The 22899-nt window shown below is 36.2% G+C and overlaps 1 protein-coding gene across 5 annotated transcripts in view; it reads left to right on the top strand.

Moving 5' to 3' along the window:
- Positions 1 to 22412, top strand: part of KTN1 (kinectin 1) — a 106739-nt gene extending 84327 nt beyond the window's left edge. For 2 of the 5 annotated variants that reach the window (XM_040226385.1, XM_040226383.1), the window contains 10 exons: positions 4120 to 4200; positions 5311 to 5400; positions 5522 to 5614; positions 6711 to 6782; positions 7003 to 7086; positions 7252 to 7335; positions 10281 to 10364; positions 12218 to 12310; positions 13143 to 13263; positions 21337 to 21813. In XM_040226385.1, coding sequence (XP_040082319.1) covers positions 4120 to 4200; positions 5311 to 5400; positions 5522 to 5614; positions 6711 to 6782; positions 7003 to 7086; positions 7252 to 7335; positions 10281 to 10364; positions 12218 to 12310; positions 13143 to 13263; positions 21337 to 21341 — 807 coding nt within the window. In that variant the 3' untranslated portion in view covers positions 21342 to 21813. Of the gene's footprint in view, positions 1 to 4119; positions 4201 to 5310; positions 5401 to 5521; positions 5615 to 6710; positions 6783 to 7002; positions 7087 to 7251; positions 7336 to 10280; positions 10365 to 12217; positions 12311 to 13142; positions 13264 to 21336 lie in introns of all 5 variants that reach the window. The other 3 variants (XM_040226386.1, XM_040226384.1, XM_040226382.1) reach the window with 2 other exon arrangements.
- Positions 22413 to 22899: the final 487 nt, after the last annotated feature.

Raw genomic sequence — 22899 nt, 5'->3', positions numbered from 1 at the left:
TTTGGGTTATAAACATCATAAATGGGAAAGAAATATTTCTTCAGAAGTCAGTAGTGGTTGAAAGTGAAAGTGTTAGTCACTCAGCTGTGTGCTGCTCTTTGCAACCCTGTGGAGTGCAGCCCACCAGGCTCTTCTGTCCATGGAATTCTCCAGACAAGGATATTGGAGTGGGTAGACATTTCTGTCTCCAGGGGATCTTCCCGACTCAGGGGTCAAACACTGGTCTCCTGCATTGTAGGCAGACGCTTTACTGTCTGAGCCACCAGGGAAGACTTAGTAGTGGTTAATAAATCAGTAATATTCTTAATGGCTTTATTAAAAATAGAACTTAATTTTAGGTGATTCCTTCTTAATTTTAGGAGCGCTTTATTTTTAAAAGTATTTAATACTAAGAACTAGGCTCTTTTTATTTCAAAACTTAAGATTTTGGTCATCTGTTAACTTTTTAAGCGAAAGTCTTGACGATGATTCGAAATAACTTGTTTTATTTGAGATTGTATGTGTTTTAAATGGGAGAGAAAAGTTTGCTTGATTCAGAGAATATAATGAATATTTTAGGGCAGAGAAAGAAAGCCAGTGAGTGTTCATGTAGTTTTCTAAAATGATAATATAGGTCTTTTTTTCTTTTAATGGAAAATTATACATACAGTCAAAAGTAGAGAGAATAGCATAATGAGCCTGATGTACCTCGTATCTCACCTTAACAATTACCTATATGACATGCATTGATACTGACAGTTTTATTTTGGAGGAAGTCAAACATCAGAGCATTTCATCAGTGAATATTTCTAAATAATAAGGATTCCTTCAAAAAATATTATTATTATATTTTTAAAAAATTTCTTATATCCTACATCTACAATATTTGGATTTCTTCAGTTGTGATACAATCTATTTTAATGAAATAGTAACAATTTACTGTAGTTTGTTTTAGTCAGGATTCAAATAAAGTCAACATGTGACTTTAAGACATCTAAGATGTCTCTTAGATCCTTTTTATTCCACAGGTCCCCTTTTGTCAGCATACCTTCTCTCCCACTTTTTGTTTTTTAATAATGTAGTGGTTTCAAGTTCATTTTCCCAGTCTGGATTTAGCTGACTGTATCCCTATAATGTCAGTATGTTCCTCTGTCCTTGTGTATCTCGTAAATTGGTAATCATTGGAGGCCTGATTAGGTTCAGACTCAGCACTTCAGGGGTGCGACAGGGTGGAGGTAGGACTATTTCAGGAGCAGTGTTGTGCACTTCCATTAGGAGGGTCATAAGGCTCAGTGATCAAGTATCTGCCTGCCAGTGCAGGAGATGTGGGTTTGATCCTTGGATTGGGAAGATCCTTTGGAGAAGGAAGTGGTAACCCACTCTAGTATTCTTGCCTGGAAAATTTTGTTGACAGAGGAGTCTATTGACCATGGGGTTGCAAAAAGTTGAACATGGACATGACTTAGCAGCTAATCAACAACAATGTTTGCCTGTGCTTCTTTGGCCCTTTGGAGCCTATTTAGTCTACCAAATCTTTTTGACACAGCACTGCTAATCTTTGGTAGCTTCTTTGCTTAGTGGTGTGATAAGATGTTCCTGAATTTATCATATGCATTTCCTGCCCCAAATTTTGAATCAGGATATTTCTCCAAGGAGAGGGCTTTGGGTGGCAGGTGTGGTGTAAGTAAACTTAATGACCTGTTCTCTGTGCAGTCTGAGTTTAGCTGCTTGCTCTCTTAGGTTTTATCTGTGTATATTCTATGTCTGACTTGCAGAAGAAGCAAAAATGCTTCTGTTTTCATTGTAACTGTTGAGGATATATTCAGGTTTGCTCACTTAATAGATAATTGGTTGAATTGATGAAATACCTTGTTCTGGGCAATATGGATAAATTGTCAGTTCTAGTGCTGTTTTTACAATAAACAAAGGAGGAGTTGTTCTTCCTATATTTCATATTTTTTTTACTTTGTAGCCATAAGTCATTTTTATTTCTGTATTCCTATTCTATATTTCATTAATGAAATAATGAAATTGGGAGATTTGTTTATAGTATTTTATGAGCCAGAAGAGTTCATGCTTTATATTTCTCTTCTTTAAAGAATGTATAAGATCACCAGAATTAAAAAATTCTTTTTAATGTAACAAATTATTTCTTAACAGCTATATTACCCACTTACAACCACCAAACCTTTTTTACACTATAAATATTTATGAATCACTGTAAGACATGGATGATTATATTTGGTGTCTATTCATCCGCTTGTTAAAAGTTGAATACTTTTGCATGTAGTCTATATTTAAGAAATATATTAAGTTTCTGTGTGCTACTTAGAGTCTAGTATATAAGTTTTTAGAGATATGATGGATAATAGACTATTTACCTTAAGATAAAGCAATAATAATTAAATTTAATATTGAATTAATATAGTGAGTAGATATAAAAGGGCTTTTATACATGAAGTAATTTTTATAAACTGTTTTCTATTGCTTTTTTGCTAAGAAAATCAGCAGAGAAGAGATCTAAACTATATGACCAAGATTGAAGGGAAGTTTATATACTTTTAGTGTCTAAACAATTTTTCAACTGAATTTAATTTATATGGAATTTTAGTATTTGAAGCTAAGTAGGATTTTACATCATCAGTCAAATTTATGATTGTGCTCAGTCATGTCGGACTCTTTGCGACCCCATAGACTGTAGCCCATCAGGCTCCTCTGTTCATAGAATTTTTCAGGCAAGAATCCTGGAGTGGTTTGCCAGTTCCTCCCCCAGCCCAGGATTTGAACCCACGTCTCCTGCATCTCTTGCATTACAGGAGGATTTCTTACCACTGAGCCACAGGGAAATGTGGCTCAGTGGCTTTTTAAATGAAGAGGCTTTTATGATTAATATGTACTATGGGATATTGCACTACAGGGTGGTCTCAGCATCCAGTTTTCTTTGTTTTTTATTTTTATTTGATGAAATATAGAGAATCCTGATTCAGCCACATAAGTAAAGCTTTTAATTAGAGCAATTAATAGAAATTTCATGTGTGTGTTTTTTTAATCTTGAATTAAACTAAACCAAAGACCTATCAGTGGGCTTCCCTGATAGCTCAGTTGGTAAAGAATCTGCCTGCAATGCAGGAGACCCCAGTTTGATTCCTGGGTGGGGAAGATCTGCTGGAGAAGGGATAGGCTACCCACTCCAGTATTAGGGCTTCCCTTGTGGCTCAGCTGGTAAAGAATCTGCCTGCAATACGGGAGACCTGGGTTCGATCCCTGGGTTGGGAAGATCCCCTGGAGAAGGGAAAGGCTACCCACTCCAGTATTCTGGCCTGGAGAATTCCATTGACTGTATAGCCCATGGGGTGCCAAAGAGTCAGACATGACTGAGTGACTTTCACTTTTACTTTCAAAGACCTAAAAGACCTAAGAGGAAATTTGCTTTAAAGTATCTACCAAACACTCTTTATCAGAGTTTAAAATTTAGACAAGAAGCATAAAAAATATAGAATAATTTATTTTAAAATTTGGAATAATGACTAAAACTATAAGAATGCCTATGTTTGCCTCAGCTAACCTTACAGTACAAATATAATTTTTGTTGATTTTCAACACATAAATGTTTGTATATTCTTATTTCTCATTATGATGTTTAAAATGTTTCATATTTATTTTCAAGTATTTTCATAATGCCTGGAATACCTTCATAGAATCTGAAATCTTCTAACTAGTGTATCTCTGTGGAACTATCTCCTAAAAAAAAAAAGTTTGAAAAATTGCTTAATCTAGGCTTTCTCTGTCTTAAAGATTAAATCTATTAGTCCCAGTACTGGTTAGTGGTAGAGGCTAGTTTGAGCCCAAATCTTACCTGTATGGCCTGAATTTATTTGCAAATATCCTTGGACAGGGTAAATAAATTTATATTTGATTTTGATGGTAATATAGTACACAGGCATATTTTTAGTGTTTATTTTCAAGACCAGGTCATGTACAACTTACTTAACAACTATAATCTTTTTTGAGATTTCCACAGGGATGGTGTTTGTCTACGTAGATTTCTTTTTATAATCTTCAATTTGGTTATTTACCTTTCTTTTACTTACTTCATTTAGGTATTTTTTAAAATTAGTTATTTGATTTTTTTCTCCACAGAGTTATAGTGAATGGTTGCATGGATTTGAAAAGAAGGCAAAAGAATGTGTGGCTGGAGCTTCAGGTTCAGAGGAGGTTAAGGTTAGTTCAAGAAGTAAAGTATGTATATTTTAAACAAATGTAGAAAAAAAGAATAAATCAGAATTTGTCTTTAAGTTTGGGAAAGGTAATAACTACATTATGAGTAGAATAGTGATCTTTTCAGAAAGTATAAGGTGATTTCATTTTGTGTACATTTTGGTGCAAATGCTATTGTCTTCCTCATATTTGATATGTGTACAAAGCTGGTGTTTGTCATTTCTTTAGCTCTATTTTCTTAGTCATTTATAAAACTGAATATTTATCTCTGATTCTCTTTTTAGTTTGTGTTCAGGAAGTAAAGATCAGTTAATAGGTAGAACCTGACTGGTTTACTAACATATCCTCAAATACACTATTCAGGAGTGTTCAGAACCTAGATGTATTTTTATGCTTGACTGCTAAAATTTGGGAGATTCATTTTTTTTTTGTATCACAAGTGCCATGAATATAACCCTGTGGCATTGTGACTTTATTTCATATGAGGATCTGCTTTGATTTTACTGTCTCACTAAACAGTGACAAACCTATTTATATAAAATTGTATGATTATATTTTGTATTAAACGTACTCTAGAAATTTTATCTTTTGGCCACTCCTCCTGGCTTCTCTGGTGGCTCAGAAAAGTGAAGAATCTGCCTGCAATGTAGGAGATCTGGGTTCAGTCCCTGGGTTGGGAAGATCCACTGGAGAAGGGAATGGGAACCCACTCCAGTATTCTTGCCTGGAGAATCCCGTGGACAGAGGAGCCTGGCAGGCTGCAGTCCTTAGGGTCACAAAGAGTCGGACACAACTGAGTGACTAAACTTTTTTTCCTGGCGTGTGAGATCTTCGTTCCCTGGCCAGGGTTCGAACTTGTGTCCCCTGCATTGGAAGCATGGAGCCTTAACCACCGGACTGCCAGAGAAGTCCCAGACTGGGAGTTTTATTAGGAAAATCAAATGACTTAACAGTGTCATTGAATTTCGCTGCTACTTGAGAAGGTTGAAATGTAGTGATTAATGATAAAACAGAAGCCATTTATCTTAATAAATCAATAAGTACAGAAACAAATTTGAGGCACAAAACTTTCTGGTAAAACTAGAGAATTTTTATGTATATTATTCTTTGCAGGATTTGGAGCACAAGTTGAAAGAAGCTGATGAAATGCACACATTATTACAACTAGAGTGTGAAAAATACAAATCCGTCCTTGCAGAAACAGTAGGAAATGATTTTTAATCTACATCTTAAAATAATTATTAATTTATTACTTAGTGGCTTAAGTAGTTTATTTTTGTATTAGAACTTGAGTTTTTTCAGAACAACTATACTGTGTTCATAGGAAGGAATTTTACAGAAGCTACAGAGAAGTGTGGAGCAAGAAGAGAATAAATGGAAAGTTAAGGTTGATGAATCACAGAAGACTATTAAACAGGTATTTAAAGAAAGCTTAGGGAAAAAAATAAGTAAGAGTTGTGTGAACTGTTGAAAAAAACAAAATCCAAACAGACTGGCAGTTCTCAGTGTGGAGGTTCTGGATCAGCAGCATCGGGACCACATGGGAACTTGTTAGAAATGCTTTTAGCCCTCACCCATAGCTTACTGAGGGTGAAACTCTCTGGGGCCAGCACAGAATTTCAAAGAGCAACCCCCTGCAAGGATACAGTGTTTTAAAGAGTTTTAGAAACACTGTTTTAAAGAGCTCCCCGCCTCCGACGTCCAATGTAGAGTGATACAGAATGTAAAGTGATACAGTGATACAGAATGTAAAGTGGTGTTGAAGAACCACAGTGCAATAATGTAAGGCAAATAATTTGATGTTCACAATGTTTTAAAACACTGATTTGTGACTCATGATATAGTATTTAAGAAATAGTCCTTTTTCTGTTCATGGGACCTGAATGTTGTTAATGTAGTCTTAGCTTTTCTTCTATTTATAGTTTTCCCTCTATATCCATCAGGGAAGTGGTTTCAGAATCTTCAAAGATGCCCAAATCTAGTATCTTGAATGCTCATATAAAATGGATAGTAGTACTTGGGTGTGGTAAAGAGTGCCATCTCTTGCTCACTTGTTTTCCTGGGCCAACCTGTGCAGAATCTAGGATTGTTGATGGTATTCTGTAATGATACATTTGGGGATGGATGAAGCTGATTATCAGTTAATTGTTAAAAAATTAAGCACTTTAGCTGGACCTCATATAATGTCATACAAATGAGGTAGGTTTTGATCACAGTTTAAATCAAGTTATATGTGACACTCTCATTTTTAAGGGCTTTTAAAATTAAGTTATGGCTTTAAATGAGATACATTAAAAAAAAAAAAACGAAAACCTCTGGGGACATAGTTTTTGATGGAGTAGCCTACTGTTTTTTCCCTTGGCCCGGCAAAGAAATAAAGTCACTCTTTCTCCTCCAAAAAAACCAAAAAACACCTCTGAAGTATCTAATTGATTAAAAGTCTACAAGATAGAAAAGCCTTTGTATCATTCATTGGTGGTTTGACTTGGTCCTATAATTATTTCACATTTCAGATGCAGTTGTCATTCACATCTTTGGAGCAAGAGCTGGATCGGTTAAGAAGAGAAAATAAAGATACTGAAAATGTATGTTATCTCATTGATTGTTTTGTAACCTATGGCCTCATTTTTAGCATTAAGGGTTCTGTTACAGGCTGTGTTTTAAGATTTCTTTTATCTAATGATGTGGTTGTTGTACCTTTATTGAGATGGTATAGTTTTGGATTCAGTAAGTGTTGTAACTTTTCATTGTAGAGAAGTATCTTAAATATGTTTCTTAACTTTTCCTTCTTTGTTGCATTGCTAGCTGAGAAGAGAACGAGAGCATTTGGAAATGGAACTAGAGAAAGCAGAAATGGAACGATCTACCTATGTTACAGAAGTCAGAGAGGTACTTACAATAGAATTTTTTCAACCTTGCTTCTCAGGTGAAGTTAAATTTATAACAGAATGATAAAATATCTCAGTGTAAGTTGTTTGTGGCAGAGCTTCCAAGTAGCATACAAACATGGGATATCATAAGGAGATCAATCTTAAACTCTAAACTTCATTGCAGCTGAAAGATCTGTTGACTGAATTGCAGAAAAAACTTGATGATTCATATTCTGAAGCAGTAAGACAGAATGAAGAGCTAAATTTGGTAAGAAGCTTGTTCTCCACTGTGTATCAAGTAGGCTCTGAATACACTTGTGTTGACATGTGGAGAAGCCATCCAAACCTTTCTCCTTGCTAACACCCTTAGCTTGGCATTTTTAAAGTTTTAGATAATCTTCATATTCTGATGATTCAAGATGGTCTGTCTTTTCTTGATTCCTAAGATGATCCTTCTTTTCTTAGCTCCTAACAATGGCATGTATGGCTTGCAACTCTTTTTCAAAAAAGTTTTCTGTGTTTTATAAAACCAAATTTCTTCAACAGCATTATTTTCAGTGAATAAAGACATTAAACAAACAATGTAAAGACTGGCTGCATTGTAAAGTTTCTCAGAATTACCATAGTTAACTGGGCCTCTTATATTCTAACATGGAAGGAGATTATTGAAGGTGGAAGATACATACTCTTCTTTCAAGGGCAGTGATCCAAATCTAGCTTCTTATTTTAACTGGCATTTCTATACATTATATATAAGGCAAAGCTTATGGAATTCTTTACCATCATCATATCATTCAGAGCATAATAATTTTAAAACTACAGTCTCAGAGTTAGCTAAATGTTGTATAAAGACATAGAGTATACTGTACCCCCATTCTTAAATTTTCTGGAAATTTACACTGATTGACAGGCTTATTTGTTACATAAACATGACTATCTTATTGTATGTTTCAAACAATAGTCATTATGTCTGTCTGTGACTTTTAAAAATTAAAAATGTTACTAGATTTTTAAAAAGTACCTGAATGAACTCTAGTACAATCGCAATAAGCTGATTGTCTCCTTACTATAAGTTGGTGCTGCCAAATTGGGAATTTTCTTTTTAATATTGCTGTATACCAAAGAAAATTTCTTAACTCATTCATGTTCAGCAGTGTTACAGCAGTGATCCATGGGAATCAATTTTCAGAGTAGGGCTGTCTATGAAATGTACATATCAAGTCCCCACCCTGACCCCCTGTCCATACACACACCCCTTTCTAGTTTTAAAATAAAATTTACCTTCATTTTACCTGAATTGAATCATTTCCACTGCAATGTAAGATTAATTTTAGGTACACTTGCTATATATTGCGCAGATTGGTACTGTGGTATGCTACAGCTTTATCCTATAATGTGGTTTTAAAAAATCCATTTCTAACTAGAGTTGTTGGAGATTTTATGTTTAACTTTGGTGCTTGGTGGCTGACTCCAATAGTAGCTTCAAACCCAAGGATTATGTTGAGTCTCCATTTAGCCTGGTGCTTTCTTTGTATATTTTGACCCTTCTGTCAAAAGGTCATTTTGAACGGTATTAGAATTTTTTTTTTGCCTTGAGTTTGGAGTCTTCATTTTAATCTTTCTGTTTGTTTTTTGCTCAGGGTAACTTCCACATTTTAAGATATATTGAAGTAATTTTGTTTTTGCTTATATATTGTATGTTCCTGGGCCAAAGGAATAACCTCTCTGATGTATGAAATCAGAGTTAAATAAAGGAGCGAAACTGAAGCATTTTGAATAGAGTTTGCAAAATCAATTTGCAAATGGCATGTTGTGCGTGCATTGATTCTTTCTACATGTTTGAAATGCCAGTGTCTTATATTTTTCCCCTATGGGGTTTCCAGAACTCTTTGGAATGCTTTGCTTATGGGTAAGAGGCATATTCAATTAATTTGATGAGTTTAATTTAAAAAGTTATTTTTTGTCAGTCCATTTCCTTCATTCATAATTATTCAGAATAGTTACCGAGAGAAGAGGCAGTATGTATTGATGCTGGAATTTGATACAACTTTATAACTCTTTCAACAAGTTGGTTGAGATGTATATGTTAAGATGTTTCTTGTTGGTATAGTTAAGTCAGTGTGGTCTTGCACTCATCTCTCTAGTGACATCTTAAAGGATGAACAACATTTAAATTTTTGAAGATTTCATTTTACTGGATTTTTGAAGGTTTCATTTTCTGTTCAGTGTTTTTAAAAATATTACATAATTCTTAACTATATAGGTTAAGAAAACCTTTAAACAATTAGTAGACTTTATTACTTGCCTTTTAATTTGAAATAAATGTGAATAAAATGCTTTATGAATAGTGAATAATACTTAAAATAGCTGTGACAAACCTAGACAGTGTATTAAAAACCAAAGACATCACTCTTCCAACAAAGGTCTAGATAGTCAAAGCTATGGTTTTTCCAGTAGTCATATATAGATGTGAGAATTGGACCATGAAGAAGGCTGAGCACTGCTAAAAATTGATGCTTTTGAATTGTGGTGTTGGAGAAGACTCTTGAGAGTCCCTTGGACTGCAGGGAGAGCAAACCAGTCAATTTCTAAAGGAAATCAGTCCTGAATATTCACTGGAAGGAGTGATGTTGAAGCCGAAGCTCCAGTACTTTGGCCATTTGATGTGAAGAGCCGACTTGCTGGAAAAGGCCTGATGCTGGGAAAGATGGAGGGCAGAAGGATAAGGGGCCGACAGAGGATGAGATGATTGGGTGGCCTCATTCACTCAGTGGACATGAGTCTGAGCAAGCTGTTGTTCAAACAGCTTGATTCACTTTCTTCCAGAGCTAGTGAAGGGGATAGTGAAGGACAGGAGAGCCTGGTGTGCTGCAGTCCATGGGGTCCCAAAGACTTGGACACGACTTAAGTGACTGAACAACAGTACTTAAAATAGTAATACTCGACTGTAATTTTATGGTTTTGCTTTTATATTTGCAGTTTTCTAAACTCTAGTTGGTTTCTGTAGCTTTTCTTAAGTTTAGCTTTACAGATTGGAATCTCCACTGCTTACAGCTTTCCTATACATCTGGTGCAGCATATTGGCTAATCCACTGTGCATAATAACTGTTAGCGATCGCATTCTTTCTCATTCATTCTTCAGTCCTAGGGATCTCAGCATAATCACAGAAGGATGTGAATTAAATTAATTGTGGTGTTCCTTTATTTTTACAGTTAAAGAAACAGTTAAATGAAACGCACGCAAAACTTAGAACTGAACAAAGTGAAAGGCAGAAAGTAGCTGGTGACTTGCATAAGGTGAGACCCTCCTTGTCCTGGAGATGCCATATCATTATAACGTCTTGTACTTTGAGTCTTAAGCTGACATACTGCTAACTTTGGTTTATTCTTTTGCATCATCCCATTAATTTGTTCTTAAATTTAAGCTGTTTGCTACATAGTTACATATTTGGAACTAGACTTTTTGGCTTGTTTTTCCATTTTTCTTAATTCACTTCTTTTCATCATATTTATATAATTAATTGCTTTGTATACAGATTACATTTTGAATTCAATTGATATTACTCTTAAAAAGTTTGGTTACATTTATATATTTTTCATTGGGATTTGCTTATAAAGTCATTTACAAAGTATATTTCTTTGGATCTTCATGCTTCCCTGGTGGTTCAAACAGTAAAGAATCCGCTTGCAATGCGGGAGACCTGTGTTTGAATCCTGGGTTGGGAAGATCCCCTGGAGAAGGGAATGGCTACCTACTCCAGTATTCTTGCCTGGAGAATTCCACGGGCAGAGGAGCCTAGCAGACTACAGTCCATGGGGTCGCAAAGAGTCGGACATGACTGAACGACTTTCACCTCACCTCATCTCACTTCATGTATCTAAGAGAAGTGTAGACCTCTGCTGTTTCAGAAATTTATACCTTTATTTCTTTGTAAAAGTATGTTTCTCTTAATCTCATGTAGATGGATGATCTTTAGGATTACGTTTTTTATTCTTTGCATTAGTTTGACAAGTTATTTTTAATTCTGTTGAGATTTTTAATAGTGTAATTTGTATATGCTTTTATCAGAGCTGCTTTCGAGCTGTGATTGTGTTTTCTAGGATATATAGTCAGCAAAACAAATATGTCACTTTCTGAAAGAATGAAGGAAAAATTTCTGTTGGTTCTATATGATTATAGCTTATAATTATTATGCAAAAGTCTAGGACTCTAGAGTTGGTTCATATTTCTTTGATGTTGTGGCCAGTAGAGAAAATGTGAACTTAAAAAATTTTGGAGCTCTGCCTTAGATATATATAATACATTGTCAAGACTGAGCAATCTAATTTACTTTGATACTTGATTTTAGTGTTTTGACATTGGACAAACTAATAAAACATGCAGCTTTAGCCTAACAATTTATTTTCTCAGAAGGTGCTTTAAAGATATTAAACAGGTGCTCAAAGATATTGATATGCCATGTTGTTTGGCATAAAATGGTAACAGTAGTTGATCGTGAACTGCCCCATATCTATATAATAGAAATATTGTGTAACTCGTGATTGGAAATGCATGTAAATATTTATTGACATGTAAAAAGATAACAAAATTTTTCATGAAGTAATGTGTATGTTAAAAGCCCACTTACAGAACATTTTCTACCAATCTTCCATTAGGACGTATACGCACTGATGAGGGATTCACACCATGAATCAACAAACTCAAAAGTTTTAGGATTTACTGCCCACCTATAGTTTCTTTCACATACTCTTTGTCTAACATGACTCTCTAAAAATGTAAAAACCATTCTTAGCTTGTAAACTGTACAAAGACAGAGTGTGGCTAGATTTGGCCAGCCTCTGATCTAGACTGATATCACTAATGTGATCTTGATCTAACCTAGATACCACTGAGGTTATTTCTGCTTTTAATTTCTTTATACATTTTCTTCATTGTTTGTGAGCGTGTGTTTTTATAATCTGGTAGGGGAGACAGCTATTTGATTTTGGAGAAAAAACTTGAACAGGTTGACTTTTATGTTGTATTGTGAGAAGAACTTTAGTTTTATACAAAATATATAAGGAAATCACTCATTTTTCATATACATATATATATATATAGTTATCTATCAATTGTAGTATTGATAGGCTCTATATTGCTTTCCTTACAGGCTCAACAGTCACTAGATCTTATCCAGTCAAAAATAGTAAAAGCTGCTGGAGACACTACTGTTATTGAGAATAGTGATGTTTCCCAAGAAACGGTATGCATTTTCTTTAGCTCCAAATCTCTGGGCTAATTACTTTATAAATTATGTGAAGAATGAAAAATGTACAAGATCCATCTCTGACTGAAAAAATGCCTTTGTAATGTGCTTCCATCAATTTTGTTGCATTCTTAACTCAAGGTCATCTTTTCTTTGGGGTATCTTATCTGAAATTCTGTGTTTTTATTAATGTTTGTTTTCACTTTAAAGCTTGGTGAGATATTACATTAATGTTTAGGTTTGAGTTGGGAGGTATTATGGTATACTACTTAAGACTGTAGACTCTGCTTCTTGCACTTGAATCCTGATTCTGTTGACTTAGGGGAAACTCTTTAGCCTCTCTGGGCTTTAGTTGCTCCATAAAAGGTAATGATAATAGTACGTATTTTGTAGGATTGTTGAAGGGAATAAATGAGTTACTATATAAAACAGTTAGAATAGTGGGTAACCTAACAGTGCCTCAAATTTTGTAAGAGCTCAATATATGTTTTTTTTCCTGTTGTTGTGAGTGTATTCTCCTTTGGCTCTTTGTACATTTTTTTATGAAAGCAGAAAAAGATTTTTGTCTGATATTCATAGATTCTTTATTTTTCCCTTTGTAGCCTAGTGACAACATTTATATAACATTAAGCCTTCTTAGGTGCAGACTAACTTGCACTACTAGGTAGCAAATACTATTGCTCTATGTGGTTTTTATTGTCAATTTTCATGTCATCTTTCAGATTTTTTGTATCTGTGTGTAAAACAGCAATAAAATATTTTCTGTTTTTGGTTGCAAATGCCTTTTCCTTATGCTTAGGGTTTTTCATCTCTTTAATCTTTTTCTTAGGAGTCTTCTGAGAAGGAGACAATGTCTGTAAGTCTAAATCAGACTGTAACACAGTTACAACAGTTGCTTCAGGCAGTAAACCAACAGCTCACAAAGGAGAAAGAACACTATCAGGTATTAGGTAAGAATAACTGAAGAATTGCTGTCTGTCCATGGATAATTGACATAGTGTGTGTGAATGTATAATACAGTGTGTATTTACCATAAATACAGAAACTCTTGTTACCTTAGTGGAGATTTTCCCTCTGTGTCTCTCAAAACCTCCAAGTGACAACTTTAGCTTTCTTGGAGTTTTACTTCCATCTTGTGCACACTTAGATCTTGTAGTTTAGAGAAGAAAATACATACCTTTTTTTTAAAGTATATATAAGTTTCATGATTATAGCATTATACTTGTAGACATTGCAAGGTCATAACCATCACAAGACTAGTTACCATCTGTCACCGTACAGTTGACCTCCTTTTTCACTTTTGCCCACCCTCCAACTCCCTTCCCCTCTGGTAACCACTAAGCTGTTCTGTTTTGTGAGTTTTTGTTTTGTCTTATTTTGTCTGTTTTTTTTGTTTTCTTTAGATTCTATAAACTAGTGAAATCATGTTATTTGTCTTTTTCTCTGACTTAGTTTATTTAGTATAATACTTCCAAGTTCTAACCATGTTGTTGCAAATGGCAGTATTTCCTTCTTTTTTTATGGCTGAGTAGTAATTCATTGTGTGTGTGTGTGTGTGTGTGTGTTTACCTTCTCTATCCATTCATTCATTAGTTGACACTTAGGTTGTTTCTGTAAATCTTGGCTATTGTGAATAATGCTGCAATGAACAGAGCTGTGTATATACCCTTTTGAATTAATATTTTCATATAGAAATGCTTTTCTTCTTTGACCTTTCACATAAGATGCTGAACTGAAAAATTGTCATCACAATTTACATTGGAAGCTGGGTTTTATTTATGGTTGCTTATGGGTAATCAAAGAAATACATTGTTTAATTCTTGCAGTGAGAGTCTTAGCTGAAGATAAATAAATCATCATTAGCCAAACTATGTTATGAAATTTTTTGCCCATATGACCTGAGAATGCATGTTGATGAATTCATTGTTGGTTCCTGGGTTTTACCTGTTTTAAGAATGACTTAAGTCACAATGCCTTTGGTAATTAAGATGTTCTGGTATGCACTAAATATTTTAGGTATTCTTCTTTTGAAGCTGTTTGTTCTATAATAAGCATGCTGTCCTGGAGATCAGTGGAGTGGCCTGTGCAATGCCATGGGGCAACTTACACTGAATTCTCCCTTTCAGCACTCAAACTCTTAGCTTATGCAAAGTCCTCAGGATAGGTTAGTGAAAGTCGCTCAATCATGTCCGACTCTTTGTGATCCCATGGACTATACAATCCACAGAATACCATTTTGTAGCTGTTCCTTTCTCCAGGGAATCTTCCTAACCCAGGGATCAAACCCAGGTCTCCTGCATTGCAGGTGGATTCTTTACCAACTGAGCCCCCAGGGAAGACCCAGGATAGGTTGGGTGCCCTGAAAAAGTTGGGAGGGACCTCCGTCCTGTTTCCAGGGGCATTCTCTCTCACTTGTAGATTGATTGTCCTCTTGCCTGCCTTAGTACATACTCTTCTTTAAACTGCTATTTCAGGTCAGTTACCTCTAAGAAGACTTTGCACATAACTCATTCTTCTAACTTGCCAACAACAAGAATTATATCCCAGTGTTTTATCCTTGGTAAGCTGACTTCTCAGTTGCGTAGAGTTAAACTTCTACCACTTTACCACCCTCCCCTAACTGAGAAAATAACCTTGCTTCCTGTGTCCCAGGGCAGCTTTCTTTCCCACATCTTCAGTCCTGTTTTCTTCTCCACGTACTGCTTCTGTTTAGTCTTGAAAACATGCTCAAATATCTTATTTTAACTTTATGCCTCAGGATACCATCCTAGGTTTTTTTTTTAATTTCACTGCTTAAAAATTTTTAAAAGAAGTAACTATCCTCACAGTATCTACTTCTTTACTTGCTACTCTCTGCTCTGGAGAAAGACTTCTTTTTCTGCTGTTCAAGGAACTGGATGAAATGACCTGTCATTCTGTGTCATTCATTAGTGATTGCCTAATTGCTGGAGCTGATACAGGATCTTCTTTTGCATATAAGATACTGCAAATAGTTATGAATTCTAAATATGGTGAGGTTAGTCCATAGAAGGGTTTCATTTCTGAGAACCTGCAAAATTATAAGCTGTCCTGTTACCCTTTTCCTTTAAGCCTTGTCAATAATATCTCACTAGCATCTCAAAAGTATTCTCTAGTTATTTTCTTCTTTTTTTTTTCTCAGACATGTGGTCTTGAACCATTTTGGCTTGCCTGCCTGTTTCCACTTTGGTCTTATTGATACAAAATTTGAGCCTTACACTGATCATCAATAATAACACTTTTATTTTTCAGATTTTTTTCTTCCTGGTTCGTAAAATTACAGTGTGTAATTTGTTAAAAGAAATATATATACCCTGGCAACACAACTGAAACTGAACTGTTGTTTGGTAGGAAGCTTATCTAAGTGATAACTCAGCATTCTTTTGTCAGCTGGTGAACATAAGTCCACGTTTGGCAAGTGAAAGGGCGGTTGAGTGATCAGTAGTGTATCATGCAGGTTAGATGGATTGTATGAATTTAGAGGGCCGCTAGCACTTGAGAACTCTCCTTGCATAGGTTCTATCCAGCACTGACAATGATTACCCCTCTGTAGGGATCCCTTGGTTCCCGCAGCTTTCTTTGTGCCTTTTAAATGTTTGTGTTAGCCTTAGTTTTTTAACTTCAGCCATCATTTTTGCTCAATGTATACTCCCTCTTGTTAACTCTTTTAAAACTATCAATACTACCGTATGATTAAATTAGAAATACAAATTTCTTAATCATCAGAATTTATAGGTTAATGTCTGATGTCAAGAATCTTCTCTTTTTTCCCTCTATTTTATTTAGGTATAGTTTATTACTTTTTTAAACATTGAAGTATAGTTAATTTACAATCTTGTTTTAATTTATGGTATACAGCGTGCGCACACACACACACACACACATACACTTTAATATCTTTTCCATTAAATTCAGTTCAGTTCAGTCACTCAGTCATGTCCAACTCTTTGAGACTCCATGAACCATAGCACGCCAGGCTTCCCTGTCCATCACCAACTCCCAGAGTCTACCCAAACCCATGTCCACTGAGTTGGTGATGCCATCCAACCATCTCATCCTCTGTCGTCCCCTTCTCCTCCTGCTCCCAATCTTTCCCAGCATCAGGGTCTTTTCAAATGAGTCAACTCTTCGCATCAGGTGGCCAAAGTATTGGAGTTTCAGCTTCAACATCAGTCCTTCCAGTGAACACCCAGGACTGATCTCCTTTAGGATGGACTGGTTGGATCTTCTTGCAGTCCAAGGTGCTCTTAAGAGTCTTCTCCAACACCACAGTTCAAAAGCATCAATTCTTTGGCACTCAGCTTTCTTTATGGTCCAACTCTCACATCCGTAATGACTATTGGAAAAACCATAGCCTTGACTAGACGGACCTTTGTTGGCAAAGTAATGTCTCTGCATTTTCATATGCTATCTAGGTTGGTCATAACTTTCCTTCCAAGGAGTAAACGTCTTTTAATTTCATGGCTGCAGTCATCGTCTGCAGTGATTTTGGAGCCCAAAGAAATAAAGTCAGCCACTGTTCCCACTGTTTCCCCATCTATTTGCCATGAAGTTCTTGCCTGGGAAATGGACAGAGGAGCCTGGTGGGCTATAGTCTGTAGCGTTGCAGAGTCAGACATAACTTAGCAACTAAACAACAGCAATAACATGTTGACTCTTTAGTTTTTTGAAGAACCTCCATACTGTTTTCCGTATTGGCTGAACCAATTTACATTCCCACCAGGAATCTTACTTCTTCTTAGTATGTATTTCAAGTACATATGAACTGTTTAAGGTAGTGCTGTACATTTTCAGTATGGGAAAAGCTGTTCTTAAAAGGCAAAAATGAGAGAAATAATATGTAGTAATTTAGTTTTCTAAATCCTAATACACAGAACTTAGCATTTCTGTGAACTGTAGGGGTAGGTATATTTATCTTGTATCCTTAATTTGGAAAACATTAACCTTTCTTTTCTCTTGGAGATCTGCCTACTCATCTACTCTTCTCTCCCCACCCCACCACCTCTCCAAAAAGAAGGCTATCATTCCCCCATGCTTTTTTAAAATATATATATATATATTTATTTATTTAATGACTGTGTTGGGTCTCAGTTGCAGCACTCTGACTTCTTTCTAATTGCGGACATGGGCTTAGCTGCTCTGCAGCATGTGGGATCTTAGTTCCCAGACCAGGGATTGAACCTGTGTCCCCTGAATTAGAAGGCGAATTCTTAACCACTGGACCACCAGGGACGTCCCTCCCCCATGCTTTTTAAAGTAATTGTTTTTTATAGCTTTGGACTGGTAACACTAGTATTCTGTAGTATAAGTTTTTTTTTGTTTTGTTTTTGGATAGCTACTTTTTCTTATGTTGTATATTTGCCTGGTTTCTAAGTGTTCCAAATGTATATCTGACTACACCAGAAAACTATATTACCCTAGTTTCTTTGTTTTGCTGCTATAACAAAAATCTTATATACTGGCTTAAGCAGCTGAGATTTATTTTTCCACAATTTTGAAGGCTGGGGGAGTCTCAGATCAAGGTGCCAGTAGATTCTGTCAGATGAGACCCACTTGCTCGTTAAAGATGGCCATCTTCTTTTCTCTCCTCACCTGGCAAGAGGGGCAGTGGAACTCTTGGGGGTTCTTTTTATAAGGATATCAATCCCATTCATGAGTGGAGTCTCCTAAGGGCCCCATTTCCAAATACCATTACCATGGGGGTCAGATTCTTAACATAGGAATTTTGAGGGAGAGGGAGACAGAAATATTGAGACCAAAACACCCAGGATCCCTTACCTGGAACCTGCTTGTGGAATCATGTGGAAGAAGGATGATGGTTTTAATAGCTAACACTTTGTAAGTGTTCCTCTGAGAATGAACATGCTTCTAACATGTGGTCATTCATTTAAATATTCACAACAACCCAGTGCAGTAGATAGGTTCAGTTCAGTTCAATTCAGTCGCTCAGTCGTGTCCAACTCTTTGTGACCCCATGAATCGCAGCACGCCAGGCCTCCCTTTCCATCACCAACTCCCAGAGTTCACTCAGATTCATGTCCGTCAGGTCAGTGATGCCATCCAGCCATCTGATCCTCTGTCGTCCCCTTCTCCTCCTGCCCCTAATCCCTCCCAGCATCAGAGTCTTTTCCAATGAGTCAACTCTTCGCATGAGGTGGCCAAAGTACTGTAGTTTCAGCTTTAGCATCATTCCTTCCAAAGAACACCCAGGTAGGGATTGTTAATAATAATCCCTTATTATATTATAATTCCCATTTTACAAGAGAGCCAAAGGGGTTCTGTAAATTGCCCAAAGTCACATAGCTAGAACTAGTTGAGCTAGGATTTAAATCAAGGTGGTCTGAGCCAAGGTCCTGTGCTCTTAATCTGTACTTTTCTCTTCCCTACTTCAAGCACTGTGTATTCTGATCCTTGTTGTCATTGCTTTCTTTTCTCCTCATTCTATCTAACCCTCTCTTGCCAGCCTCTTCTAGTTTCTTCCTTCAGTCCTGGCTTTTTCCTGAAGTTGATATTTAGTTTGTCAGTAGTGAATTGGAGAGACTTTTAAGGTATCCAGGAAAAAGGTGAAATTTTGTTTATGTGTTTGTTATATATGTGCCCTCCTTACGCATGTACACCCGTGGTGGATTCATGTCAGTGTATGGCAAAACCAATACAGAATTGTAAAGTAAAATAAAAAATAAATAAATACATTAAAAAAAAAACAAATAGATTTTTAAATGATACAATTGTCTTTTGTTTCTGAAAGAAAAAAGTTCTTTTTTGGTGTATTGAAGTATGAGAGTTAATGTTTCAGATAAAGACTTAACTTCTGTTTCTATACTTTACACTTGATTGTCATATGGATCTTCATTTTCTGTAATGTGTTTACATAGCATTTCTTAGTTTAATGTATACCAGTGGCCTACATAGACTTTCTGATCAGCTGTTAATCTTGCTTCAATTATAGTATGTGATAGCCAGTGATTACTTTTAACTTTCTGATTGCTTCTTTTCATCTCAACTTTTTGAAAAATTTCATGCATAGTGAAAGTTGAAAGAATATATAATACTCAGTCACCCTTCAACTGCTTCATCTTTTTATTTTTGTATACATATTTTGTTGCTGTTAAACCATTAGAAAGTAACTTTAAGATAACATGATCTTTTATCTCTAACCAATTAAGTATGCATCTCAAGAACAAAGATATTCTCTTATAAATCTGCAGTATCACTGTCACATCCAAAATCACAAAAACAGCAATTCTATAATATCACCCCTTTTTTAAGCGCATATTCAGGTGTCTCTACTTATACCTGAAATATCTTTTTAGTTCAGTTCAGTTCAGTCGCTCAGTCGTGTCTGACTCTTTGCGACCCTATGAATCGCAGCACGCCAGGCCTCCCTGTCCATCACCAACTCCCGGAGTTCACTCAGACTCACGTCCATCGAGTCGGTGATGCCATCCAACCATCTCATCCTCTGTCGTCCCCGTCTCCTCCTGCCCCCAACCCCTCCCAGCACCAGAGTCTTTTCCAATGAGTCAACTCTTCGCATGAGGTGGCCAAAGTACTAGAGTTTCAGCTTTAGCATCATTCCTTCCAAAGAAATCCCAAGGCTGATCTCCTTCAGAATGGACTGGTTGGATCTCCTTGCAGTCCAAGGGACTCTCAAGAGTCTTCTCCAACACCACAGTTCAAAAGCATCAATTCTTCGGGGCTCAGCCTTCTTCACAGTCCAACTCTCACATCCATACATGACCACAGGAAAAACCATAACCTTGACTAGACGGACCTTAGTCAGCAAAGTAACGTCTCTGCTTTTGAATATGCCATCTAGGTTGGTCATAACTTTTCTTCAAAGGAGTAAGCGTCTTTTAATTTCATGGCTGCAGTCACCATCTGCAGTGATTTTGGAGCCCCAAAAAATAAAGTCTGACACTGTTTCCACTGTTTCCCCATCCATTTCCCATGAAGTGATGGGACCAGATGCCATGATCTTCGTTTTCTGAATGTTGAGCTTTAGGCCAACTTTTTCACTTTCCACTTTCACTTTCATCAAGAAGCTTTTCAGTTCTTCACTTTCTGCCATAAGGGTGGTGTCATCTGCATATCTGAAGTTATTGATATTTCTCCTGGCAGTCTTGATTCCAGCTTGTGCTTCTTCCAGCCCAGTGTTTTTCATGATCTTTTTACTTAATTTTTTCCAAACCAGGATCCAGTCAACCTTCACATGTTGCATAAGGTTAAATCCTTTTAGTTTTTTTAATGCCTTTTAAGTGGTCATTTTATCTGACTTGGAAAGCTTCAAAAGGCCTTAGAAAATCTCTAAAACTTAAATTATTTATTCATGGGTGGAGAGTTCTAAATTTCAGTCTCTTTTCAGTGCTGTTGATTCATCTTATTAGCTTTATAGTCTCTTGAGTGGAGCAGTAATACAGATGGATTCCCAATGTTGTTTACTTAAATGTTTTCTAAATAGGGTTCAAAATCCCTACATTATTCTCAGTTTGGTCTGAGGTTTTGGCTCACATAGGGATTTCTTTGGAAAGAATGATGCTAAAGCTGAAACTACAGTACTTTGGCCACCTCATGTGAAGAGTTGACTCATTGGAAAAGACTCTGATGCTGGGAGGGATTGGGGGCAGGAGAAGAAGGGGACGACCGAGGATGAGATGGCTGGATGGCATCACCAACTCGATGGACACGAATCTGAGTGAACTCTGGGAGTTGGTGATGGACAGGGAGGCCTGGCGTGCTGTGATTCATGGGGTCGCAAAGAGTCGGACACGACTGAGCGACTGAACTGAACTGAACTGATTTTAAGATCCATCTGAAAACTTCTTCTGAATCCTGAGATTTTTCTCTTATTTTTGATTACCATTCATATTGATTGTTCTGATTTTAGTTGAAAGGACCATGCTAGATCAAATGGAATATGTACCTTTGGTGTTTGACAGATGTCTTCTGATTATCTTTTGTTTCTTTGTTTTAAAATGAATTTGTTTCTTTCTGATCTTTTGCAGAGTGAAGTAATTGGGAAGCTGTTCATTCAAGGATAACAGAAGGCATTGTATTATATTTTGCCAAATTAAAGCCTTATTTATGTTTTCACCCTTTCTACTTTGTCAGAAACACTGAACAGAGTTTTGTCTTTTCTAATCCTTGTTAGACTACTGATTTAAAGAGAGAAAAAAGCCAACTCTGTAGACACCTTCAGAGTTTAGTTTTATAATAAAAACTGTTTGAATAATTAGACCTTTACATTCCTGAAGATAAAATAAACATGTAATCTTTTACCTTATTTTGCTCAATAAAATTGTTCAGAAGATGAAAAGTGGTAAAGACAATGTAAAATTTAACATTTTAATACTGATGTTGTACACTGTTTTACTTAACATTTTGGGGAGTAACTGCCTCTGACTTCAACTCAAGAAAACACTTTTTGTTGCTAATGTAATCGGTTTTTGTAATGGCGTCAGCAAATAAAGGGATGCTTATTATTCAAATGTGTTCTGATTTTCATTGGGCTTTAACACATTTCATTAGCACTTCAGAGCAACATAGTTTAGAGCACAGTCATTAATCGCAGCTTCAGACAAGGTCGGTTTGTTGCGTGTGTGCCTTCTCAGCTGGAGCTCTGGGTCTTCTCTGTGGTTGTATGCCATGTAAATTGTGGCCTGAAGTTCTGTGGCTTATAGAAAGGATGGTGCCAAGTGTTTAAGCTTTCAGGTTATCCACCCTCACTTTAGGTAGAAGAGCTCTACTTTATTTTTATTACTATTGTTATTTCAAGTAATAATTAACTTTTTAGTTTCCTTCTTATCAGATACTGTTACGCAGACTACACATGTTATCTTTTTTGTTTTGGACTAGTTGATACCATGTTTTATCTTTTGTTTTCCTTTTTAATAATTAGGTGAACTCATGTACACCCGTGGCTGATTCATGTCAATGTATGGCAAAACCAATACAGTATTGTAAAGCAAAATAAAGTAAAAGAAATAATAACATAATAACAATTAGGTGAAAACACTGAGCATTTAGATGCTAACTAAGCATTGGCAAATGTCTTATGCCATTGAGTATTAAAGAAGCTGCTGACCATATGGTGACCTCCTTGCTGGTTCAGCTGTGCTTCTATCATGGAGCCTTTCCATTTTGTTTTCTTCCTGGTGAAACTCTCTTCTCTTGGATATCAGTCTTTGCTTGTTCCTTCACCATCATGAAATCTGCTTAAATGTCACATTTTTCATCAGATCTTCACCATCATCTAGTATGCCCCTCTACCATATCCCACTGCCTGTTTTGGTCTATAACATTAGTGGTCTTCTAGTATATACTGGGTCATTCCCTATTCCCGTCTCTATCAGAAAGTAAGCTCCAGGAGTGCCAGAATAATCTCTCTTGTTCTTTGCTTTATCCCAAGCCCTGGGGAAGTGCCTGTTTTAACTGTGCTCAAATATTTCAATGAATGAATGGGTGAAATTAATTCTTATTGTTTATTTGGCCATGCTGCACAGCTTATGTGATTTTAGTTCCCTGATCAGGGATCAAACCGTGCAGTGAAAGCACCAAGTCCTCGGGAT

Source organism: Oryx dammah, unplaced genomic scaffold (assembly GCF_014754425.2).
Source record: "Oryx dammah isolate SB20612 unplaced genomic scaffold, SCBI_Odam_1.1 HiC_scaffold_26, whole genome shotgun sequence".
Classification (NCBI taxonomy): Eukaryota; Metazoa; Chordata; class Mammalia; order Artiodactyla; family Bovidae; genus Oryx; species Oryx dammah.
Note: the sequence above shows the minus strand (reverse complement) of the source record. Positions and strands in the feature narration are given on the sequence as shown.